General features: G+C 59.0%; 1 protein-coding gene across 2 annotated transcripts in view; it reads right to left on the reverse strand.

Annotated features, from left to right (window-relative positions):
- Positions 1-23,227, reverse strand: part of RASGRF1 (Ras protein specific guanine nucleotide releasing factor 1) — a 96,428-nt gene that overhangs the window by 48,413 nt on the left and 24,788 nt on the right. For both annotated transcript variants that reach the window (XM_025893292.2, XM_073882139.1), the window contains exons 3-7: positions 19,342-19,489; positions 12,226-12,318; positions 9,524-9,777; positions 2,270-2,349; positions 351-544 (exon numbers count right to left, since the gene is read on the reverse strand). In XM_025893292.2, the coding sequence (XP_025749077.1) occupies positions 351-544; positions 2,270-2,349; positions 9,524-9,777; positions 12,226-12,318; positions 19,342-19,489 (769 nt within the window). The remainder of the gene's footprint in view (positions 1-350; positions 545-2,269; positions 2,350-9,523; positions 9,778-12,225; positions 12,319-19,341; positions 19,490-23,227) is intronic.

Here is a 23,227-nt window from a genome sequence, read left to right on the forward strand (position 1 = left end):
GGATGGAGACAGACGGAGGGACAGAGGAGGGATGGAGACAGTGGGACGGGGGCAGGGAGGGACAGAGCAGCAGCACAGAAGGACAGCAAGAGAGAGGGGGAGGCAGAGAATGGCCGTCAGCTGGGAGGACCCCAGGGACTGGACCGAGCAGGGAAACGGGCGCCCTCTGAGTCTGGCTGGGGCCGGTCTGGGACCAGAGCCCCGGAGCAGCTGGAGGCTGGGGGCCGCAGGAAGCAGGGCGGGCTTGGGCTCAGGACCAGGGGCGCTCCTCGGCGCAGGAGGCCGGCCTCCCCCTCCTGCTCCCCGCGGCCCCCAGCACGCGGCCTGGACCGGGCGGGGCGGGGCGCCACCTGGAACATGGGGTAGGTGAGGAAGGTCTCCAGGGTGCGCTCCTCGCAGTCGGGCTTGGCCTCGTAGTGCTTCAGCAGCTTGTCGAAGTCGCGGTTCTGCTTGCAGTGCGCCAGGATCTGCAGGCTGTACTGGTGGTTGCGGACGAACTCCTGGTAGATGTTCAGCATGGGCAGCAGGATGTCGAACAGGTCCGCTGCAAGGGCGCGGGGTGGGGGGGCGCTCAGCGGGGGCTGGCGCGGCTGCCCCACCCGGCGGCCAGCCTCCGACCCCGCCCCACGCGGGAGCCGCGCCCCCCGGAGCCCCGCCCACACGGGAAGCCCCGCCCCGGGGAGGAATCGCCCCAGGGAGCTCCGCCCCAGGGAGCCCCGCGGTGCGGGGGGAGGACTCCGGCACCCCTGCCTCCTCCAGGACCAGACGCGCGAGCCCCAGCAGAATCACATCTGTAGAGACGGCCCGTCCAGTCTGGACCCCGTGTCTCAGAGGGCCCCTCCAGGATGCGGGCGCTCCCCGTGGGCTCCCCATCTGGGTCCTTCCTGCCAGGAACCGCTCTCCGCCGAGGGAGGCTGCCTCCGGCACAGGCCACACCCTACCCAGTGACCGGCCCAGGTCGGGGTGTAAAGGCCGGCCCCCTGCCTCAGTCCGCGACACCTCTGAGGGGCCGGCCCAGCTCCGGAGCTTCTGAGGGGTCCAATGACGCCCCCGTCGTAACTGTGTTGTGGCCCCCCTGCTCTGACTCCCTCATTGGGTCACACGGAGGGCCCCCAAGAGGCCTCCCTCCCAGAGTGTCCCATCTGTGACAGAGGTAATGACCAAGGTCACAAGGTGAGTCTGCAGGGGCTAGGAACCAGGTCTCCTGACTCCCCATTCCAGGCTTCCCACCATACTACACACCCTCCTGAGTTTGGCCCTCCAGCCATCTGCCCCTCCTTCCCGACCTCCCCAGCTGTGCAGCCCCAGGGTCCTCCTGCCCTTCCAGCCCCCCAGGGCCCAACCATTCTCTCCAAACTTGCCCTTCAACACTTGATGGGTGGGGTGGACCCACGGAGCACGGCTTACAAACCCCGTTAAGAAAGAAAAACAGACTCGGAGCGGGAGCTCCTGGGTAGGGTTGTCCCCTGCCAGGGGACAGCGTGCTCAACTGGGCTTCGGCCGTAGGGGCAGCCCTGTCTTTCCAGGGCCGCTTGAATTCTGACCTTGGGGAAAGTGGGGGTCAATGACTTGAAGACAACAGCAAAAAAGTGTCCACCCACTCAGAGGCCTCCATGGCCTAAGGGTAGAGAAGCTCTTTATTCTAGAAATTCTCCTTCTGGAAACCTATCCCAGGGAAATGCTCCGTAAGAAGGAGAAAATCACACACATAGATGATTATTTCCAGTAACAAGAAGTGGGACCAACTCCAAAAAGCCAGTGACGGGCAGTGGAGCATTACACTGCCATCAAAAAGCACACGTCCAGGATAACAAAACACTTGTGCTATGAAGTTAAGTAAAAAGATTGAAATAAATAAAAAAACAACCCACAGCAAGATTCAAAATCTAAATTCAGTATGTTTGCAACTATGTAAAATGGGAAAAAAAAAACAACAACCCAAGATCTATGCAGAGAAAAGAACTGGAAGAAAACACACTGAGATGTTTATGGCAGTTATCTTTGGAGGGAGGGCGATGACTGATATTTTTAAACCCTTCTACTTTTCTGGATTCTCAAATTTTCTCAAACGGGTACGTCGATATTATTTTTAAGAGGGAAAAGTAGATAAGTAACTATAAATATATCGCTTCCTCCTAGAAATATGGTTTTTGCCAACACGTGTTTCCCCTTCTCCCCCTGAGGGATTCGGGGGGCTTGTGAGGGGAGTGCCACCAGCCTGGAGGGTGGCCCTGGAGAGGGACGTCCGGGGGGGGCGGCGGCTACTCACCCAGGACCAGGGTGGGCCAGCTGGAGATGCGGGCCTTCAGGCCTTGGTAGAAGATCTGGTGCAGGAACATGATGGTCTCGCTGCAGGGAAAGCACAGGGTGAGCTGCGCCCCAGGGAGCTCCTGCCCCTCCAGGGTGTCCCCGGCCCCGAGCCAGCAGCAAGCCGCTTCCTCCACGGACTCCCCAGTGAAAGCCTGTACAGCTCGTGGGGTCCAGTGCTGGTCGAGTATGCAGGACCCCTTGTTAAGAATTGGTGGAGAAAGGGCACCTGGGTGGCTCAGTCGTTAAGCATCTACCTTTGGCTCAGGTCATGGTCCCAGGGTCCTGGGATTGAGCCCCGCATCAGGCTCCCTGCTCCGAGGGAAGCCTGCTTCTCCCTCTCCCACTCCCCCTGCTTGTGTTCCCTCTCTCGCTGTCTCTCTCTGTCAAATAAGTAAATATAATCTTAAAAAAAAAAAAAAAAGAATTGCTGGAGAATTCCAAGATGGCCCCAAGCAAGGCTCCCTAGGCCAGGGCCGCCAGCCTCTCCCTGTGCCCCCCAAGTTCTCTCCATCTGGGAGCGACCCTGGGGAACCCCAGAGGAGCCCAGGGCTCTGGAGAATAAGGAGTAAAGGCCGCTGATAACGTGCATATAGGGCTGTGGCCTCAGACCCACAGGGCTGCACTTAGCCTACACCCCGTCCCAGGCTGTGTGGCCTTAAGCAAGCTGCCTAACCTCTCTGAACCTCAGATCTTTCTGCACTAAATAGGGAGGTGAAATGAGGTAACCCCTGCAAGCAATGGGATGATGTCAGCGCCCAGTGCATAGTGGGTGCTCAGTAAACCTAGCTCTCCACCACCCTTTTGGGACAAGTTAGGGAAGCAAAAGAGCCAGTGTCCCCCCAGCACCGGCTTTGTCACCGCTGAGAGTGCTCGGGGAATGTGCGCTCCCCAGGCAGCCGGCCCCAGAACAGACAGCTCGTCCTCCTCCGAGGACAAGGGGATTTCTGTCTCTGCGGGGGAGAGGCTCCCTCTTCCTCTGGCAGCCCCCTCCCTGCCAGCCGATCCTCCTCTGCTACTGCTCACCACCCCAGCTCCTACCGCCCTGGAGACCTGGGGCTCGCCTTGAACCAGACCGAGGAGTCCAAAAGGACGCTAAGGTCGTGCACCCTGTTCTTGGGCAGGAAAAGTGAGACTCCTAGAGGAGGGGTTGGGGCCGCCTGAGCCTCTGCTCTCTGCTCACACACCCTCCCCCCACCCCCTGGGCGGTCCCCTCTCCCAGCACCGTGTGTCCCCAGGGGGCCTAACTGCCTCAGAACCACAAGGCCGGGCGGGGGTGGAAGGCGCAGGGGGGCACGGGCCTGTGGGCAGCAGAGCATGGGGTCTCCCCCGAGACCTCAGGGGGAGAAGAGGGGAAGGCTGAGGGGAGAGTCGGGGAGAGAGACACACACAGATGACACCTCCAGGCTGAACAGTACAGTCAGTAACTTGGTCACATCCGCCAGACGTACAGGATGGAAGGAAAACATGGCACCAGAGAGAACATGGAGATTCCAAGTAGAGGAAACGTGAGCTCCACTCTGAGCGTGGGTCCTGTCATTATGGAGACTCGACTGTCTTCTCCCTGAAGTCCCGTGAGAATGGTCCCCCAGGTGTGGTGACACACTGATTCCCTGACCAGGGCCACCCCCAGGTGTGGTGACACACTGATTCCCTGACCAGGGCCACCCCAAATGGCTGAAGTCATTTTCAATTTTAGGCAGCAGGTCCCCTATAGAGTGACTTTTGACAAGGCTGGTTTCTGTCTCTCTGTGGCCCCTAACTAGTCTGTTGAGTGAACAAACGCATACCAATCCCGAGAACTGTGGCCGGCCACGTGTGAAGACCACTTGGACAGTTCAGAAGCAAGAGACTGAGTGACCTAAGTGTGTGTGAGAATGCACAAAGGGAAGAATATCTGATCTGAGATGGGGAGATTCGGGTTGGGGGACTTTCAGGGTTCTTGAGGGAGCCGGGCAGCTCTGGACTACCCTGAGCACAGCCCCAGCAACATTCAGGGGTGCCTCCAGGCGACACCTGCTCAGGATGCATTAGGGAGGAAATGAACCTTCTTAAATTCCAACACTGCACAGGCCACTGTAGTAGCATGTTAGGAACATCATAAGCTAGGACTATAAAAAACACAGTTGATGAAGCCTCCATTTTTAAAGTACAAACTGAGAGAATTTCACCTGTAACTTTACTACTTAGAAGCTACCATTGTCACCCATCTCATAGGAAAATAAAATGATCTTATTTTGATTTGATTTTTTAAAAAAATCATTGTTATGTTCTTTGAACATTTATGTACTGGCCATCTGAATTCCTTCTTTTGTGAATTCCCTAGCCATGTCCAATTACTATTTTGTCTCTTCTTAATTTTAAATAACTCTACATATTAAGCACATAACCTAACATACATGTTGTAGACATTTTTGCCAGCTATCTGCCCACTGATTGTGTGTTTGCTATTTTAATTTTTTGGAAGTTTTTACATTTTGCTTTGTGAGGCATATCATTTCTTTCTGTCTTCTGCTTCTGAGTGTGTATGGATTGCATACACACCTGTTTTATTTTATTGCTTCATTTTTACATGAAGGTAAAGTTGGGCATGTTTCTTTCATTGTTCTTATCTGGAAACACTGTTACCTACTTATATGTATTTATGCCTTCAGTTGAACCTCAAGATCACTTTGCTATGCTGCACTTTGGTTGGAATTATGTTACATTTATAGAATATTTTGGGTGAACACGGCAACTCTATGACACAAAATCTTTCCATCCAAGGTGCTGGTCCACTCCCTGTTTTTGTACAGCCTGCAAGCTCAGAAAGATTTTTACATTTTTAAACTGTTTGGAAAAAAACAAAAGAATATTTCATAGTACGTGAACATATGTGACATTCATATTTTAGCATCCATAAGTGAAGATTTATCAGAGCACACCACCTGCGTTCATTCATAGATTGCCTGTGATCACTTACTTTCTTCATAGACTGCATGGCACACAAGGTCTAAAATGTCTCCCATCTGGCGCTCTACAGAAAACCTGTGCTGACCGCCGGCCCGTGTGAATAGTGACCCTGAATTGTGCGTACCTGGTGTAGCTGTGTACATGATGGCCCTGACCCACCCACAGCAAGCAGGACCCAGACACAGAGTAAGTCGTTATTTAAATGTGATGGGTACCACAAAGGGAAGCAGCAGGCCCTGGGAACACTTAAGCAGGGACATAAGCTAATGGTGGCAAGGGACATCGGGGTGGCCAAGGACATGACAGCCAAGGGAAGACGTGAAGACAGAGTAGGAGACACCTGTCAAGGACGGTAGGGTGGGAAGAACATTCGAGGGAGAGGCAGTGACCTGTCTGCAGAACACACCTGGGACGTGCTCATTCTGCCTGGTGCCCCCTGAGTCCAGAAAGGGGCATGACTCACCCACGGGCAGGCCAGAGTAGGCGGGCAGAGCCTGGCCCCTCCACTCCTGCCCCACCCTCTGCCCATCCACACAGCCCATTACCCATCGCCCCTCCCATGCAGACACGACTAATCCCTGGTGGCACACCGCCCTGCCCCCCGTCCCCGGTCTCACCATCCCACTCAACCCAGAACGGCGGGTGGCCACTGCCCGTCAGAGCGGGCATCGATGTACAAGCCACCTGGGCCCCCCCCTTCCCTGGGGCAGGATGCCTCTGGTCGCAGGCAACGCCTGTGGTGCCCAGCGCAGGGGGGCCGGGCGTGGTTTCCATGGCAAGGAAATAGCCCCAGTGTGCGAGCTTCTTGTCCGGGCTAACCCAAACCTCCTGCACAGGTTTACTCAGAAAATCTTTCTTCCCCTACTGGGGGAGCACACCGTGAACCCCTCCCCGCCCTGTAGCAGCCTCCAGGAATCCGCCAGCCAGGAGAGAGTCCTTCCCCAGCTCCAGCAACTACCAAGTTAGCATCAGGTTTCCAACGGGGCCGGACCTCTCAGCCTAAAAGCAAATCCGGCAGAAAGCCATGTGCAGGAGTCTCTTCCGTAAGTGAGGCAGCAGCCTCTGTGGTCGGAGGCAGGGAGCGCCAGGCGGTCTGCCTGCGTCCCGGGTGCTGCCTCCACAGTGGGGCTCATGTGCAAGGGAAGGCTCTCCAGCGGTGCAGGGGTGAGGTGGAGTGCACCTCCAGACCCTCGCGACCATGAGCAGGGGGAGGAGGAGCAGGGGGGCAGGGTTGGGGACAGGATCCCAGCCTGCTACTGAGCAGGGCAGTGGGGAGTACAGAGCTTAACATAAACAGGGCTGGGCTAAAACTGCAGCACACAATTGCTGTGTGCCCTTGAGCACACCCTGCAACCTCTCTGAGCTCCAGCCTCATGGGGCGTTGCTGAGGACTGGAAAGCATGCAGGTGCAAAGCAGGTTCCACGAAGCACCACCGTAATGTGGTGAGAGTCACCCAGAATGTTCACTCCCGCCAAGTGCTGCCTGGGGTTGTCATGAGGGCAAGGGAAGCGTGACCCCTTGTGCTCACGAGGGCACAGAGGACGGATGGTGAAGGTCATGCTGTACCCCATGGACCATCCAGTGAGCTGCTAATGATCACAAGGCAGCCACTCCTAGGTCATTCCTCCCCCAGCCTGGCCCCACGGGGAAGGAAAGAACTCTAGCCTGTTCCCATGGGAGATCAGGGCCAGGGTGAAGAGGGAGCCGGCCCCATAGGACATGCATCCCCGGATACGCTCACTGGGTTCTCTTACTTAAAACAGTAAGAAAAACAGTGGAATACATTGATTGCTTCTCTACGTTGAGCCAGCCCTGCATTCTTGGGGTAAATTTCATTTACTCATGATGCATTTCTGGATCCAACCTGGTAATGTTCTGTATCTACGAGATCCAATAGGAGACAGACTTTGCTTTGGATGCTGGAGTGATGCTGGCCTCACAGAGGAGGAGGGAAGCGTCCCCTCCCATTAGATGTGGATTCCGTTCCCGGCAGGTGCATCACCGGGGGCGTGACTGTTAGGTTAATGTCTCGCTCCCACGGAGCACTGGACACATAGCTCGGTGCGAGATGCTGTGTATGAACCCCTCACTGGATTCTCCGACCCCTGTAAGAGGCAAGTACGTTCCTGGAAGCCGTGAGAACTGATCAGGCTGCCGCTGTTTGGACCAAGATCAGTGAGACCACAAGGGCGAGGAGCCTGGCGCCAGGAGGAGGGGGCTTCCTCCCTCCTGTTTATCCTCAGGCAAAGGCCTCCAACCTGATCACGCACTCGTTGAAAGATAAAAACCATGGGCTATTTTTTCCAACAACTTTTGAGCAAAGGTGGGGAGCCGGCCTAAAAACTCTTAACTGAAGACTCCAGGATAAAAGAATTCCATGAAAGATCCATGAAGAATAACAAAAGCTTGGAAAGATTAAAGAAATACAAAAGCACACGTTTCTTAGTGGTTGTGACAAGCAGTCACCGAAGGCTTGCAATCGTGGCCTAAAGATGCGAGAACCAGGTGCAGCACAGAAGGGTATCAATGCCTCCCGCAGCTCAGCCGACCCCCGAATGGCCGGGGTTCGGACCCCGTGGCCCGTTACCCACGGGTTTCATTGATAAATACAGTACGGTGCCAAAAATGTATTTTCCTTGTGATTTTCTGAGCACTGTTTTCTCCTCTCTAGCTTTATTGTGAGTTACGGTCTATAAACCATTTAAAGAGCAGATCATGTGTTGACTGACTTATGTCATCAGTAAGGCTACCCGTGGTTAAGTTTCGGGGAGCCCAAAGCTATACGTGGATTTCCGAGCGTGCACCCCTCACCCCTGAGCTGTCCAAGGGTCAGCCGCGCCGAGCCTCCGGGCAGGGGGCTGCCTGCAGGTGCAGTCCGTGACCCGTGGCCGCGGCACCTGTGGGAGATGGAGTTCCCCGGCTCCACCTCAGACCTCCCAACAGAGAAGCACAGGGTGGGTCCCCGCTCCTGCGCTCACGTGTGCGCATCTGTGGACCCTGCTGTACCGCCCGGGGCACTCAGGAAGGGATGCATCCTGTCACCGCGTCGGAAAGACCCCACTGCAGTTTCTGGGGTACGTGTTACCCGATTTCACAAAAAGGTAATTGATTTTCTTGGTTTTAGGAAATAAGGGCATTTACGTAATACTTAAAAATTCTGTTCAACATGTATATTAAGCAGCAACCTTGTAAGGCCGGGTGGTTTAATTTCTAGAAGGTCTTATGAGGTCAAAGGCTGTTCCCCGCCCTGTCTGTCCGTCTCTTTCCTGCCCCGACCCTGGTGCAGCGTCCACACCCACGGCCTCAAGCCTGCCCATCCCAATGACTCTGGGCCTCTCTAGCCGGACCCCTGACCGACATCTGCACCTCTCCATCACCTCCGGGCCGCCCCACAGGCCCCTCACACCCGGCACCCCCTGTGTCCTGACCACCATGGGGCAGGCCTGGGTGAGGGCTGGTTAGGATGAGTGAAGCGGCTGAGTGAGGCGCATTTTGGCAGGATCACAGCCGAAGGAACATCTCGGGGTACATGGTGGCCCACCCTAATTCCTGGGGGGGGGGTTGCTCACACATTGCACTCTGGTTATGTGTTTTCACATCCGTTCACCCAATTTTAACACCCACCGAAAAGGTCATCTATTTAAACCATTTCTTAAGAAACCCTTTTAAAGAGAGGTCGACAGCCGAAGGGCTGCTGCTAGCTCGGCCTTCTGGGGCAGCACGAGCCCCACAGTGACACCAGAGTCGCCATTTGGGAACGGTGTGCGTCTGCAGGGCAGGTGGACCGTGCGGCACAGAGCCTGGCGTGTAGGTCCTTGCGGCCCCATCAGGGTAGGACGGAGCACAGTCAGCGTTCCGGGGCCGGATTTAAAACTCGGAACACTTCCACCGTGGCTTCTCAGCGTCAGCACTAACACGGCGGGAGCCATGAGCCTCTGTTGGGGGGCCAGTCTGTGCCCCGCCAGGGTTTCCAGCAGCCCTGGCCTCGGCCCCCTCGCGGCCCACAGCACCCCCAAGCCCAGCCAGGTTCTGGCCATCAGATGCGTCTCCAGACATGCCGGGCCTGCCCTGGGGGACACGACGCCCCAGTGGGGCACCTCTACCCGCTATGCGGCACCCACACTTGCGGGGGGGGGGGTGGCTTGGAGCCATGTGGCTCGGGCGGCTTCCATGCCGTGGGGGCCGTTTGCTCAGCGGCGCCAGGCGGTCTCCATCCCGCCGTGGCCGAGCGCCCGAGGTGGGCCTGCCTCTGGGGGAGCTCACCTGTTCAGGAAGATGCTGCTGACGTCATCGTGTGTGATGGGGGGCTTCTTGGAGCTGGCTGCCATCCGCAGCGGGCGCAGGAAATTGTTGACCAGGATGTGCAGCTGCTGCACGTATTCGGCCTCGGCCTCCAGCATGCTGAACACCACCTGGTTCCTCTTGCGCATGCTGTCGGCGTGGGGTGAGCGGATGTAGTCCTGGATGATGGTCTTCCACTTGCGCCGACATAACCAGCCCCGTAGGAAGCTCTGCACCTGTGGGACCGGGCAGGGGTGGGGGGGCTCCGTCAGCTGCACTGCCCCCGGGGTAGGGACCGGGCTTTGTCACCCCTGCCCGCTCCGCAGGCTGGGCGTGCGGGGGACAGCCCGGCCGAGGGCCAGGCTGCGAGGTCCTGGGCGAGTCGCCTGGTCGCTCTGAGCCAGTCCCCCATCTGCAGACGGGGCTCACGAGGGGGCCCCCGGGCTCCAGTGCGGTCGGGGAGCTTGCTGAAATTCCAGGGCCCGCCCCGGACCTCTGCATCCTAACAAGACCCCTGGGGGGCTGTAGAAGCGTTCTCTGAAGGAGGAAAAGGGTGGCCCGGGCTTGCATTATGGGAGGGGGCCGGAGGACAGGGACCTGCCAGGCCATGCTGGGCCCATCTCATCTCGGCTAATGACTGGCCTGAAAGCCCAGAAGTTTCCATGAATGCTCATCTGGAGAGAGGGCGATTATCCAATTGAACAGAACATGGCAAATGAGTTAATCCCATGCTTGGAGCCTCATCAGCGCTTCTGCCTGGAACCTCTCCTCCTGCCTCCGTGGGGGAATGGACGCTGATACTTGATCTTGGAGTCGGGCTGCTTGGCACAGCTGCGTGTTCGCAAGAACTCGGGCAAGGACCTCGATTCCCAGCCACACAGAGCTCACTGCGGCTCTTGCGGCCGGGATGGAGCCTGGGCGGGGGGTCCCGGGGTTGCCTGCTGAGGACCAGGCACAGATGCTCGTCAGTCTCAGCTGCAAGGGGTACCAGCAGCAAGTTCAGTCGGTGGGCTTCGGATCTGTGGCTGGGGCCGTCTACCTTACAGACGGGGTCGGCCCTGAGCCCAGACCACTCTCTTCCAAAACAGGGAGGCTCTCTCCACCAGGGAGGGCTTGCCTGAGGCCCAGGAGGGTGAAAATCGAGGGAGGGAGGAGGATTTCAGCTGGTACTTAAAATGTTCCAACCAGGGGTACCTGGGGGGGCTCAGCCGGTTGGATGTCTGCCTTCAGCTTGGGTCATGATCCCAGGGTCCTGGGATCGAACCCCGCGTCGGGCTCCCTGCTCAGCGGGGACCCTGCTTCTCCCTCTCCCGCTCCCCCTGCTTGTGCTCTCTCTCTTTGACAAATAAATAAATAAAATATTAAAAAAAAATGTTCCAACCAGAAGGGCTTCTCAAAATGGGCCGAGCAGCTCAGGGGAGTCACAGCACAGAGGGAGGCCAGCATGCCCCTGCTGGCGTGGGGCTTGGCTAGGACCTGGTGACGAGCCCCGAGGCCCGTGGGGGTCTGGCAGGTCCTCCAGATGCAGGAGGCCGGCCGCTGGGACAAATGGGGCTTGTGTGGCAGGTGGGCCCCGGGCTGGGCGACCTTGTGTTTTCCAGGAGGATCTGTGTCCGGGGAACACAGGACGTGTGCTCTGGAGCTTGGCTGGGGTCGAAACGTCGCGAGCAAACGCTGAGCTGTGTGACCTGGGCAAGTGCCTTTGACTCTCTGCACCTCAGCCTCCCCGTGCGTGAAATGCAGATAATAATGAAACCCCAGAGGGTTTTCAGTGAGGAATGAATTAATCTGCATAAAGCTCCTAGAATAGTGTCAGACACATAGAAAGTGCTTAATGAATGTTAGCTATTTCTATTTTTGAGAAACAAAATCTAGATTTTTATGTGAAGTGTTTAGCTTTTAAAGCACTGGCAACAAATTAAAAAGAAAAAAAAACACACTGTGTGGGCTCAGAACCCCAGACACGCCGGGAGGCTGAACTTGGCCCGGGAGGACGCCCGTGTGCAGTTTCTGGTCTGGGGGCGTCGGGGGCTTTCTGTCCGCTCCACATGCAGGATTCTCCGGTTTCACCGGTCTGTCTTAGGGTGACTCAGGCTCCCCAGCTTCAGGTCTGACAGCTTGCACAGGCACACATGCTTCCCTGTGCACCTGCCGCCCTTGGCTGGCCCACAGTGCTGGTTGGCACCCCAGCCACCAGGCGGATTCCCAGGGCCTTCTACCACCTCTGGACTTTCATGGAGCAAACCAGCAGGGGCAGCTCTGGGGTCCATGGGTTCCCATGCCGAGGTGGGCAGGGGACTAGAGGGGGCAGCTGTGAGAGGAAGGGTCTGCTTGAGGAGGGGGCCAGGGGGGTGTTGCAGTGGGAAGGGGGCCGGGGGAAGGGGGTGTGGCAGGGGGGAGGGGGTGTGGCAGTGGTGAGGGGGCCAGGGGGGCCTTAGGAGGTTGCCCCCATTATATGAGAAACGCTTGCAGCTGGAGCCTGCAGCCTGGATTCCTTCTGCTTTGGAGCCTGTTCTACGCATAAAATGGGGGGGGCCACTACCCCCAGGGACAGCCCGGAGAACCCACTTGACCAGTGCTGTTCAGGGGTCCTGTCTCAGGCTGAATTGGGGGGCCGCCTGCCCTGGGGGCGGGGGGACAGGGGTGACAGTGCCAGGAGGCTCTCTAGGAGGGCTGGTACAGACCTTCTTGATCTTCTTGATGTCGCTGTCCTCATCGTTGGGGGTGACGGTCTGGGTGGACTGGATGCGCTCATTGTCCTTGAGCAGGGACGCGATCTGTAACAGGGATGCCGATCCCAGTGGTGAGCGAGTGCCCTGTCACCTCCCCCAGGGGGCCTTTGGCGCGTGTCCCCCGCTCTGTGGGAGGCTGTGGAGCCAGACGGTGAGGGAGCACTGGACTGGGAGCCCTGGCACCCGGGCTCTGGGCAGCGGGCACCCTGGTGTAATCTGGGGGCTTTGCCTTTAATCTGTGATTGTCCTTCCCACGCCCCAAACCATCAGCCCCTTTATTTTTAATTTTTACTGTGGCAAAATAACATCAAACTTAACCATTTTAAGCCATTTCAGGGGTACAGTTGAGAGGCATTAAAGTACGTGCAGGCCGTTCTGCAGCCGTACCCACCATCCATCTCCAGAACTTTCCATCAGACCACACTGAAACTCGGGCCCCATGAAACAGCGTTTCCCCACCGCCCCCCACGCCCAGCCCCCCATCAACCTTCTGACTATGAACTTGACTCCTCTCCATCCTCACAGGACTGAAATCCTACAGAATCCGTCCTTCTGTGACCGGCCGATTCGTCTGCTGTAAGTAACGCTCTCCAGGTCCACCCATCCTGCCGCAGGTGTCAGAACACCGTCCTTGTTAAGCCTGAGTAATTTCCCGTGGTACTTACGTACCCTATTTTGCAATCCCTTCATCTGTAAATGGACACTTGGGCGGTCCCCTTATTTTTTCAGACAAAGCTGTGCTGGAATCAGAGAAAAGCGGTGTTTTCCTGCTGGCGCCTGGCTGCCCCCCACCCCCTGGGCTGCCCTGAAACCCTTCTCTGCCCAGGACCCCCCTGTGGACACTGCTGGCCTAGAAACACGGGCCAGCCCTGGGAAGGAACGCCTGTCTGCCCTAGAAGGCCTCCAGGAGCCTGAGGTGGGGATAGGAGTCCAGCACAGCTGCAAGGACAGAACCAAGGGGCGGTGCCCAGGAGAAGGGGGGCCCCAGGCCACACGGTGGCAGACCCCTGGGCCTCCTCGAGTGGACGGCCGGGGCGCGTTCTGCCCGCCGCTCCTAGCTGGCGCTTCTTGCTTGCTCCCATCCACCTGCTCCTGGTGCGTCGCGTGCGGCTGGGTGCTTGGCACACACCGCATCATGACATAGGGAAGCGAATTCCGGAGAATCGGAGCAATAGCAACAACACAGAGCTCACCCCCGGGAGCACGCGGCCGCCACTCGGCCCCACAGACTGAAGATGGTAGCTCGGGGAGCCTCCAAACATGGCCACGAAGCCAGCTCCCTCCTCATAGCACAGGGCTCTGTCCCCTCAAGGCCACTTGAACCGCAGAGTGAATGGGCTCTCACAATTGAACATTTTGAAAGCAAAATGGAACGGTTACCCGCTCTCCACTCCCCTGGTTGCTAAAATTACCCCAGCAATGCTTGCAGAGTGACTGAAAATAACTGAGCCACATTCAGGGCGGCGCGGCTCTTCTTCCACCGTCGTCCCTGCCCCGCCCCCCTCCCAGGGCCTTTTTCAATTCTCTGAGAACATCTGCACGTCGACATACAGGCTGACTCTTTGATCTGTGCTCGAGAGGGACACACACGTGCGCACACAGACACACACGTGTGCACATGCAGGCTCTTAGCTCAGAAACGCGGGGATGCCCGGCCAGCGCCCCACACCTGGCCTGATGTTATCACTTCTCCGCCGCAGCTTTGCACACCCTACCCCTCCTCTCTTCACAATGGCGATGCACGTGTATGTGTGTAAGTAGCCTGTGTCTAAAACTGATGGCGCTCTTCTCAGGCAGAGGCACTCCAGGACAACTCCTCAGCAGGGCCAGGGTGAAAAATAGATGTAATATGCTCCAGGTTCAGGCAGTGCTGGCAAGCCCTGGAGTCTTTACTTAAGGAGTGGGCTGGGTGGGCAAACTCTGGAGTGCCGTGAGCCCGGGGACCCTGCAGAGATCGTGGGCCGTGGCTCCTCCCCGCCAGGAGTGGGCATTGGGAGGTGGCGGGAACCCCAGCCCCACGGAGCTCCCACTGGCAACCTTTCTCGAAACCTGGCTGGTCCCCTCTGGGGGGTATTTGCTTTGGACCCGGTTTGCTAGGCTGGTACCCAGGGGCTGCTCGGTTGGCCCTCGTCAATGACAGCCCCAGAGAGCTGACACTTGGGCTCCTGCCTGCCCCCCTGGCTGGCTGCCCACCAGCCCCAAGATGGTGTCTCCGATCCAGAATGCATTTAGTACAGCAGCTGACGGTGAATTCATCCAGGTGTTTTTTTGTTAGCAGCCAAGGTTTTGCTAAAGACCCCATACTTCTTGCTCTTTAAGGAGCTGACACATGACCCAGCACCCTCTCCTTCCTGCTCGATCCCCTCTGGCTTCTTGCAAGGCATCCAGGTGCCCATCTCTGTCCTCCTGGGCCGACCTTGTCCGCATATCCTGGTAGCGTCTCTGTGCTGGGCTCTGGCAAGATGCAGCTGGAGGTGGAGAAGCCAGGTCCCTCCCTGGAGGAGCTCCCAGCCTAAGAGGGGAGTCAACCCAACAGGACAAGGCCAGAACAGGCGTGCGGCCCCTGCAGTGGGGGGGGGGGGGGGGTCTCGCCAGGGAAGCAGCAAGGGCCATCCAGAAGAGGTTCTGAAGGATGAATAGCAGTCCAACAGGAGGGCTATGGGACAGAGGACTTCCAGTGGAGGGGATGCTGTGAACAGAGCCACGGGGCACGCAGGGTGTGGTGTGCGAAGGCAGCAGGGGACACGGGAGACAAGCCTCCAGGCGTGGAGGTGCGCCCCGGTGCAGACTGCGGGGTCGGCTGTGCTCTCCCACGTTCCCCAGAGCGGTCTCCTCGCCGCCCTGTCTTCCGTGCTGGGGATCCACGGCAAGCTCTGTTTGCAAGACTGATCCAAACCCTGCACTGAAGACCTCGAGGGTCCTTCCAGAGCCAGGCCTCTGGGACTCGGGGTGCTTCAAGCCAATAAAGTATTAGGACTGTGTCTAAGCTCCTACCCTGCCCTGCAGGGCCTGCTTCACCGCTCCACACTCCCCTCTGACCATCAACGGGAGAAAGATCGCTGCTGAAACAGTGAAATGCTGCCAAGTGGGGTGCCCGGAGTGGATGCTTCTTCTCAGAGGTGGATGCCCCTTTGCTTTAGCAGGTCCTCAGCTGCGTGGACGAAAGACGGGACCTGGCAGGGGGTGGCCGGGCGAGCCAGAGAGCAGGGGTGCACGGTGCGCTGCAGACTTCCGTCGGGGCGCAATCTCGTGTGTTCCTGGAGAGAGGTGGCCGCGGGGCTGCAGGGTGCAGAGACAGGGCTCAGGACCGGGAGCGGGACCTGCGCAGAGCCCCAGACCCGCAAGGGCCCAGGTTTGGCTGAGGGCTTGGCTGCCGCCGCCCGGACGTTCTGAGGGCCCTGGGTCTTCCTTGTGCCCCAAGCCCTGCAAATTATGTAACTGGGCCCGAAGGAAAGGAAACCGTGAAATGCTTAAGGATCGGCTCTCTGAAGGAAAGACCCCGACTGGCAGCACCTGCCGAGTTCATGGTGGAAACAGTCCACGTCCAACTCCCACAAATGGAGTAATCAGCCTGCAGAACTCCTGAAGGTTAGACGGCAGGTTCCTGCAGGCCACTAGGAGCCAGCTCCCGAGCACCACGCTGTGTATGTATGGGGATCCTGGTGAGATATCCCCCCGCCAGGAAGGGCCAGGGGACGTGAGGGCGGGGGCGTCTCCTGTGTGTAAGCTGGTTTCTGACTCAGCTATGGAAGCCACTCCTCTGCTGTGTCCACACCTTTCGGGAAGTCTGTTCCATGTTCCGCACGATAGCCCGTGTTGGGGGCTTGGGGATGGAAGGGGGAGGCACAGTCGGTTGGCCGTTAGGGCTTCTGCAGACTCTGGTTCTCCTCCACGGATGGATGAGGCAGGACTGTGCTTCTCAGCCCCGGGACGGCGGGCCTGGGCTTGTGACGCGCTGTGTCCATGGAAGCGTGAGCGGAGGTGCGGGCATTGCTCACAGTTCCCTTCCCTGCGTGTGAGCCGGGGGCCCTGTTGGCTGTGTCCCTGACTCCGAGTGAGCGTTTGGGAGCAGGACCCCCAGTGGACACCCCGTGTGAGGGAGGAAGCAACCCTTGCTGCTTGAAGCCCCTGCGATATGGGGGTGGTGACTGGCACGGGAGTCGGGTCACCCTGACAGATGCGTGAGCTGACCACCGGCGGGGTACGGAGCAGTGTGGGGGGAGGGCAGGAGAAGGCGAGTCCCTGCACGTCCTCGGGGACAGGCCTGAGCAACTGTGTCTGGCTAGCGGGGGACCGGTGGGTCGTGGGGGCTTGGGGCCATCGAGGTGACACTGTGGTCGGCAGATACGCCTCCTTTCATCAGACCTGGCTCCTCAGGGGGTAGGCATGGGCCAAGGATCTGGAGCCAGGAGACCCAAGTCCGAGAGCTGGGACTCCATCACTCAGGTGACCTTGGAGCAACCTTGGATAAGTCCCTCCCTTTGCTGTGGACCTCAGCGTCTTCAGATCCCTCCAGGGTCCCGTTCCAAGGCCTCCTGCATCCCTCACGGCCTACTTCCTGGGAACAGGCTGTGTCCACCTGCCCTGCAGGATGTGTGTGTGACACAGAGACTACAGCCCGAAAGCCTGACTAAGATGGCCTTTCTTTCAAAGTCTTCTTGAAAGGGATCTTTTGCCCTGGAGGGCGATGCACTCAGTTGGAAGCATTGCTCCACATTCCCACCAAGGTGGCTTCTGCTGCCATCTGACATACACGCGCACACACGCACGCACACACATGCGCGCACACACGCACGCACGCACACCCACTACTGACCTGCTTCTGTCCCCCAGCGACACAGAACTCCCCCTTGGCACCCACCCCTGCTCTCATGCACAGATCCCTGAAACCCTCCAAGGCCACATGCCACGTGAACCCATACCCTCTCTGCCCATAAAAGAACTCACTTCTGCTTGGGTTCACACCACAAGCTCTGTGACATGCTGATGTCATCGTTCCCCAGTCAGACCCAGCGGGAGACACTTCCATCGCTCCAGGACCCAGCTCAGAGCGTTACGCCCATGTATTCTCTCAGCACCTACTACGCGCCAGGCATAAGGAGCGAGTGAGAAAGGGCAGCCTGGCCCTCCAGGAGCCCCCGCCGGGCCGGTGGGGCGGTGGACAGGCATGGAGCCGGCTCTGCTGAGGCAGGTGGGGTGTGGGAACGGAGCAGGGGCAGTGAGCGTTCTCCTGGCTGGGGCGGGGGGCCTGGGAGGAGGCATTGGACCTGCTGGGACTCCACGAGGCAGGAAGATGGGATGACAAGGGTGCAGGGCGCAAGGCTCACGGCTCCGGGCACTGGCTGGAGCCCCTTGAGACTCGGGAGTTATGGGGAAGGGGATGAGGCTGTGGGCAGCGGTCAGGGGATTGCAGTGAGCGAGTGAGTGGCACCCGGACCGCCTTGCTCATAACGCTAATAATGGGGGACTGGGGTCGGGCCTCTGGTTCCTCACGGGGTGCAGCCTGGACTGGGGGATGTGGGGGGGGGGGGGGGGGACCCCGGGGGGGGGGGTGGTCTCCGGGATGGTTCTGATTCCAGAATGAACCAGGTGGCTTAGAGACGGGACAAGCTCGCATCCTGGAGCCATGTGGGAAGAGGCTCCGAGCAGAGTGGAAAGACTGACAAGTGGACAGCCAGCCCAGCTGTGTGTGCTCGGGCAGGTGGCTTGCGGTCTCTGAGCCCGCATCCCCTCAGGATGCTCATGGGCGGACGGAGGCGGCCTGTCTGAGGTGCCCGATGCAGGACTGGGGAAGGTATGCTAACCAGAACTCCCAAGGGGACACTGCAGCCTCGTGATGGAGCAACAAGGTGGGATCGATGCCTTCCATCTGACCGTTCCAGGCAGACCTGGCTTCAGGAGCATGGGATGGGACCGTGCTTGGAGCTCCCAGCTCTGTGGCTCCCATCTTGAAATTCTTAATAATTTCCTCTGAATTCTGTTTTATAAGAGACATCTGATGGGACTGTGGGGCACAGCTCAGGGTCTCGGAGCCTTAGCTCACAGTGTTCCTACCTCTCCCTTGCCGCCTCCCTGAGGCGGGTTCTCGACTGCCCACTCCCCACACGCTGGCACCCTGGGACCCACGACCACTGCTACCCTCTGTCCGGGAGCAGCTGGGTGGCATCAGCGGGGGACACTGGAATCCATCTGCAGGAGCCTCAGTGTAGGTGCGGTGGGGGGCATCCAGTACGCATCCATGGGGTCTCAGGGAGGCGTGGGAGACAGCAGCTGCTGCATTCGGTGGGTGACCCCATAATCTGGGTACCAAGTGCATCATGGTGCAGAGGTTGGGGGAGGTGGAGGTTGAAGTTGGGGGTCACCTGCCCACCATGGGTTGGGGAGGGGGGCTGTGGGGAGGGGGGTGGCTTCCTGGCTGCAGCCTTGCGTTCTCCCCTTGCATTGGGCCCTGGAAATTACATAGCTGACTCTGACTGCCAGAACCTGTGCTCTCCCATCCCCTCCTCAGCGCAGAGCCCACGGCTCTTGTGTGATGTGGCCGGATGGTGCCGCGTGCGCCATGGGGCGAGGGCTCAGATCCGCCTACGGTGGGTGCAGAGGCCTGGGCGCTGCATTTCTAAGGAGATACCACTTCATGGACGGCGCTCAGTATCACGGTCCCAGCAGGCTCAGCCTGGTGACAGCGCAGTCCCCAGACGGCCGCCCGGCGAGCCCCGGAAGAGCAGAGAGAAGGGGCTGCCGTGACGTGGGCCAGCCGGCGCCCCTGCGCCCCTGCCGGGCTGGCTGGTGATGCAGGATGCTTAGTCCGCGTGGCCCTCGGCACGGCAGCCTGCGACTCGCCTCTCCTCTTGCGCCATCCTCACAACCTTGCCGGGTGAGGGTAAAAAGCCCATCTTACAGACGAAGAAACTGAGGCACAGGGCTTGGGGGCAGAGGTGGGATTTGAACCCAGATCTGACTATGTGCCCTTCCTGCTCTGCTGGTCACAAGCCCCCCAGCCCCCGCCCCTCCAGGAGCCCGGGGTGGTGTGAGGCGCCGGTCTGGGGCCCGGACGCGGCCGGCGGTCACCTCTGCCTTCAGCCGCTCGATCTCGGTCTCCCCGTCCTCGATCTGCCGCCGCAGCTGCTTGGCCACCGTCTTCTCTGTCTCCACGATCTGCAGCAGGTGCAGGTACTTCTGCATCAGCGCCTCATGCTCCGTGGCCAGAGTCCGGTAGCTGCGGACAGATGGACACGCAGGTTAACACGCTGCCTGCCTGAGCCCTAGGATCCAGCCCCAGTGGGACGCCCCCACCGACGGCACTCCCGAGGTCCCGAATGCTGCACACAGTGCCCGGGGCCTCCTCCCCAACTCCCGGCTTGTGCCCTGAACCTCTGGGTCCCACTGGTACCGTCTTCCCCCAGCAAGGCCCCCGGGCCTTTGCACGGGTGGATCTTCTGTCTGAAGCCTGTCTCCCCTGCTGTCTTTCCTGGGCTTGGGCTCTAGCCGCAATGCTGTGTTCTCCGACCCAGACTCTGGGGGTGCCCCCCAGCCCAGGTCTCTGATCCCAAACCCAGGGCTCTGGGCACAGGCCCACGCCAGGGCAGCCTCGGCTGGGAGGCTTGTGTTGGGGGAGACTGGCAACAAGCCTGGAAGGTTAGGGGGGCCAGGTCAGAGGGCCCCCCATAGGATAAGCAGAGGGTGGAAGAGGTAGCCCAGCATTTGTGTAGGTTAACAGGCCTCAGACTTGCAGCGTGTCCCGGCTGGGGGAGCCGAAGACCAGCCGTGCCCTGCCCAAGGTCACCGGACCCAGGCCTCTGAGGGTGGAGCCAGGTCGCCTGTGTTCTGGGCCAGGGCTCTCCCCGACACCACACAGCACGAGCAGGGCCGTGGGAAGGTGTCAGAGCTGGGGAAACACCATTCTGTAAAGGAGCGCCGAGGGGCTTTGCAAGGGAAGCCTCAGCAGGGCCCATCGGTACAGGAGGCCAGGCATGGCCGCAGAGGGAAGGTCCCCCGTCCCTGGCTCCCAGCCTCCCCTCCCCTCCCTGCACCTGCCCCAGCTTCCTCCCACCCTCTGCTTCTCTGCAGCAGCGGCTCCCAGTTTCTGGCCTCCAACCTCAGCCCCTGGAGCTCCCTGCCCACTTCCCAGCTCCAGCCTCGCCCCCTGCCCCATGGGTGGCCCTGTGCCTGCCCTGCAGCCCGCCTGCGTCACCCTCATGCTCCTTTGCTGGTCCCGCCAGCCCCCCGGCACGGCCACCCCTGCCCCGCGGGTGCAGATTCTGGTTGAGGCCCCGTGCTCTGACCCAGTCTACCTGCCAGGCCCGGCCTCGCTCCCTCGCACACCCATTAGCCCAGGGACTTCCCACGGAGCCTTAGTTTGCTCATCCGTGAAATGGGGGCTGTGCCAGCGTGGGACGGTCACCACCCTGTGACCCCCCTCCCGTCAGAGGGCAGACACCCTGCTCGGCCCACCCTGGACCCCCGAACGTCCGTTTCTTCTGTGTCAGCAGCGGCCCCTGTCCCACAGGCTCTCTCTCCTCGGCATATAGGGACCCCCGAGTCCCTCCACGTGAGGGACAAACCCAGCCCTTCTCCCACCTGTGCAGCAGGTGGAAGAGAGCAGCCTGCCCTCACCGATCGTCCCCACTGTCCGGCCCCCACTTGCTCCTAGCCCAGGGCAGCCCGGGGCGGCTACCTGCGCCCACAGGAGCGGGGCCCCTGTCGGGGTGACCAGTGGGCTCCCCACATGCCCAATCGAGGGGACACTTTCCCGTCTGGCGTCTTCTTACATGACTTTTCAGCTGCCCTGGATGCAGCTGGTCAGTGGGGCGCTGGGCTAGCGACGCTGGCTTCAGTCACCGGCTCAGGGCCCGCACACACGTGCTCTCAGCCCTAAATGACACGGGAGCCCAGGCGGCTGCACGTGGGGAATGGCCTTGCACTGAGGTGGTCGGGGGGGCCCCGGGAGGCTGAGAAAGCCTGGGGTCAGAGGAGGCTGACTCCCGCCGGCCCTGAAGGCGGCAGGGCATGGTGGGACGGGTAGACGGGGCAGGGGGAGCGGGGCGCACGGTGGACCTGGAACACATGTCCGGGGAGGGTCCTGATCCCGAAATCAAAGCTCGGTCTTGGCTTTCCCATCCGTCTAAAGATCAATAAGGCTGTACGAGAGGACTCTGCTTGGCAGGACTATTTGCTTAAGATGAGGACTCTGCTTCCCTTACAAAAATGAGTGTTAACTAGAATATTAAGTTTTCAAGTTTCTCCCACTTGCCAAGAGGCTCAATTCTCTTTGAAAAGGAAACTCAGCAGAGATATGACGGGGTCTGTCTTCATGCTGCCACACTTCTCTGCACTCCAGGGGCGTGGAAATCCGAGACTTGGTTCGTTTGTCGTGGGCGCTGGCGCTCTGCGTGGAGCAGGGTCTCCCGTGCAGCCGATCTGGCCTTTTCCGTCCCCAACCCCCAATAATGAGGTGCTGAGCACCTCTTTGGGTAGCACTGTCTTTGGAGACTCAGAGCTGGAAGGAAACTTGGGAGCCACGAAAGACCCACGGTCTCATTTTATACCTGGAGAAACTGAGGCCCGAGAGGGGACGAGACTTGCCCCAAACGAGAGTCTGTGAGCGCGGCAGCTGGAGCTAGAACGGGGCTCCAGTCCCCGAGGACATGGGGCTGCTCGCGCCCACAGCTCCCTCCCTGCGGGGTGGACGGTGCACGCATGGGTGGCGCGCAGCACCGAGAGACCACGCTGTGGACCCTACAACTTACTTTTGCATGTACAACGTATCTATTACATAAATCCAAGTAGAAACTAAATAAGGTTCAGGCAAAACTGCTCACTGCTCAACAGAGCTGTGGAACAGAGCCAGGCTCCCCCCTGACACGCACGCACCTCACACTCACACACACTCACGACGGGCTGGGCTTGAGGCTACATACGGCTCAGCGTCTGCACTTTCCCCCTAGCGATACAGAAGCGTGTAAGTCAGCCCCGGATGGCCTCTCCCACGCTGGGGTGCAAGCCCTCCGAATCCCCGGGACCACAGATCTGACAGCTTCTACTCTGCTGCCAGGTGGTGTTACAGACGCAGCTGGCCTTAAGATGGGGAGACGATCTCGGTGGGCCTGACCTAACCACTTGAAGCGTCTAAGATGGAGTTTTCTCTGCTGGGTCACGGAAGGGGGAGGTCAGAGATTTGGGGCTGCAGAACTAATCATTAAAATTCGAGGTTTAATGCGCACAGAATGGGAAGCACAGGCCTTAAGCACACGGTTTGACAGGTTTTGATCCATGCATACCTCACCTGGGACACGAACGTTCCGTCACCCCAGCAAGCTCTCTCACACCCGTCCAAGCCAGCCCCACCCCACAAGCGACTCCTGCTCAGATTCCTTCGCCACAGGTGAGTTTCGCCTATTATACAATTCCGTGTCACTGGAATCAGACAGCCGGTCCTCTTTTGTGTCTGGCCCTCCTTCCCCGGCACGTTGACTTTGACGTTGATCCGTTGTGTTCCGCGTGTTTGTGGCGGGTTGCTTTCCATTGCTGAGCGGTAGTCTGTCATATGGACCTACCGGGCTTGTCTCCACGTCCGTCTGTGGATGGACACCTCGGCTATTCTAGTCTGGGGACTACTGTGCATAAAGTAGCTAATGGACATGTGTATACAAGACGTGTTGTGGACGTTTTTTGTTTCTCTCAGATAAACACCAAAAGGTTGGAATTGCTGGTCACAGAGCAGGCCTAGCAATTTTTAAATTGCTAATTTGTAAGCAACTATCTAACAATTTTCTGAAGTGGTTGAGCCATTTTCTGCTCCTGCCTGCGTGTGTGCGTTGTGGGGGCCCAGCCCGGCCCACCTTCTGCTGCTGTGTCTGCATACCCTTCACCGGGCTGGACTCCATACGCAGTAGTGTCTCACTGCCTGTAAAACATTTTCGTATCAATGGATTTTCTAAATCAGTGTAGTCCTGGT

This window comes from Callorhinus ursinus, unplaced genomic scaffold, assembly GCF_003265705.2.
Source record: "Callorhinus ursinus isolate GAN/ISIS: 27379988/994484 unplaced genomic scaffold, GSC_fseal_2.0 scaffold45, whole genome shotgun sequence".
Taxonomy (NCBI): domain Eukaryota; kingdom Metazoa; phylum Chordata; class Mammalia; order Carnivora; family Otariidae; genus Callorhinus; species Callorhinus ursinus.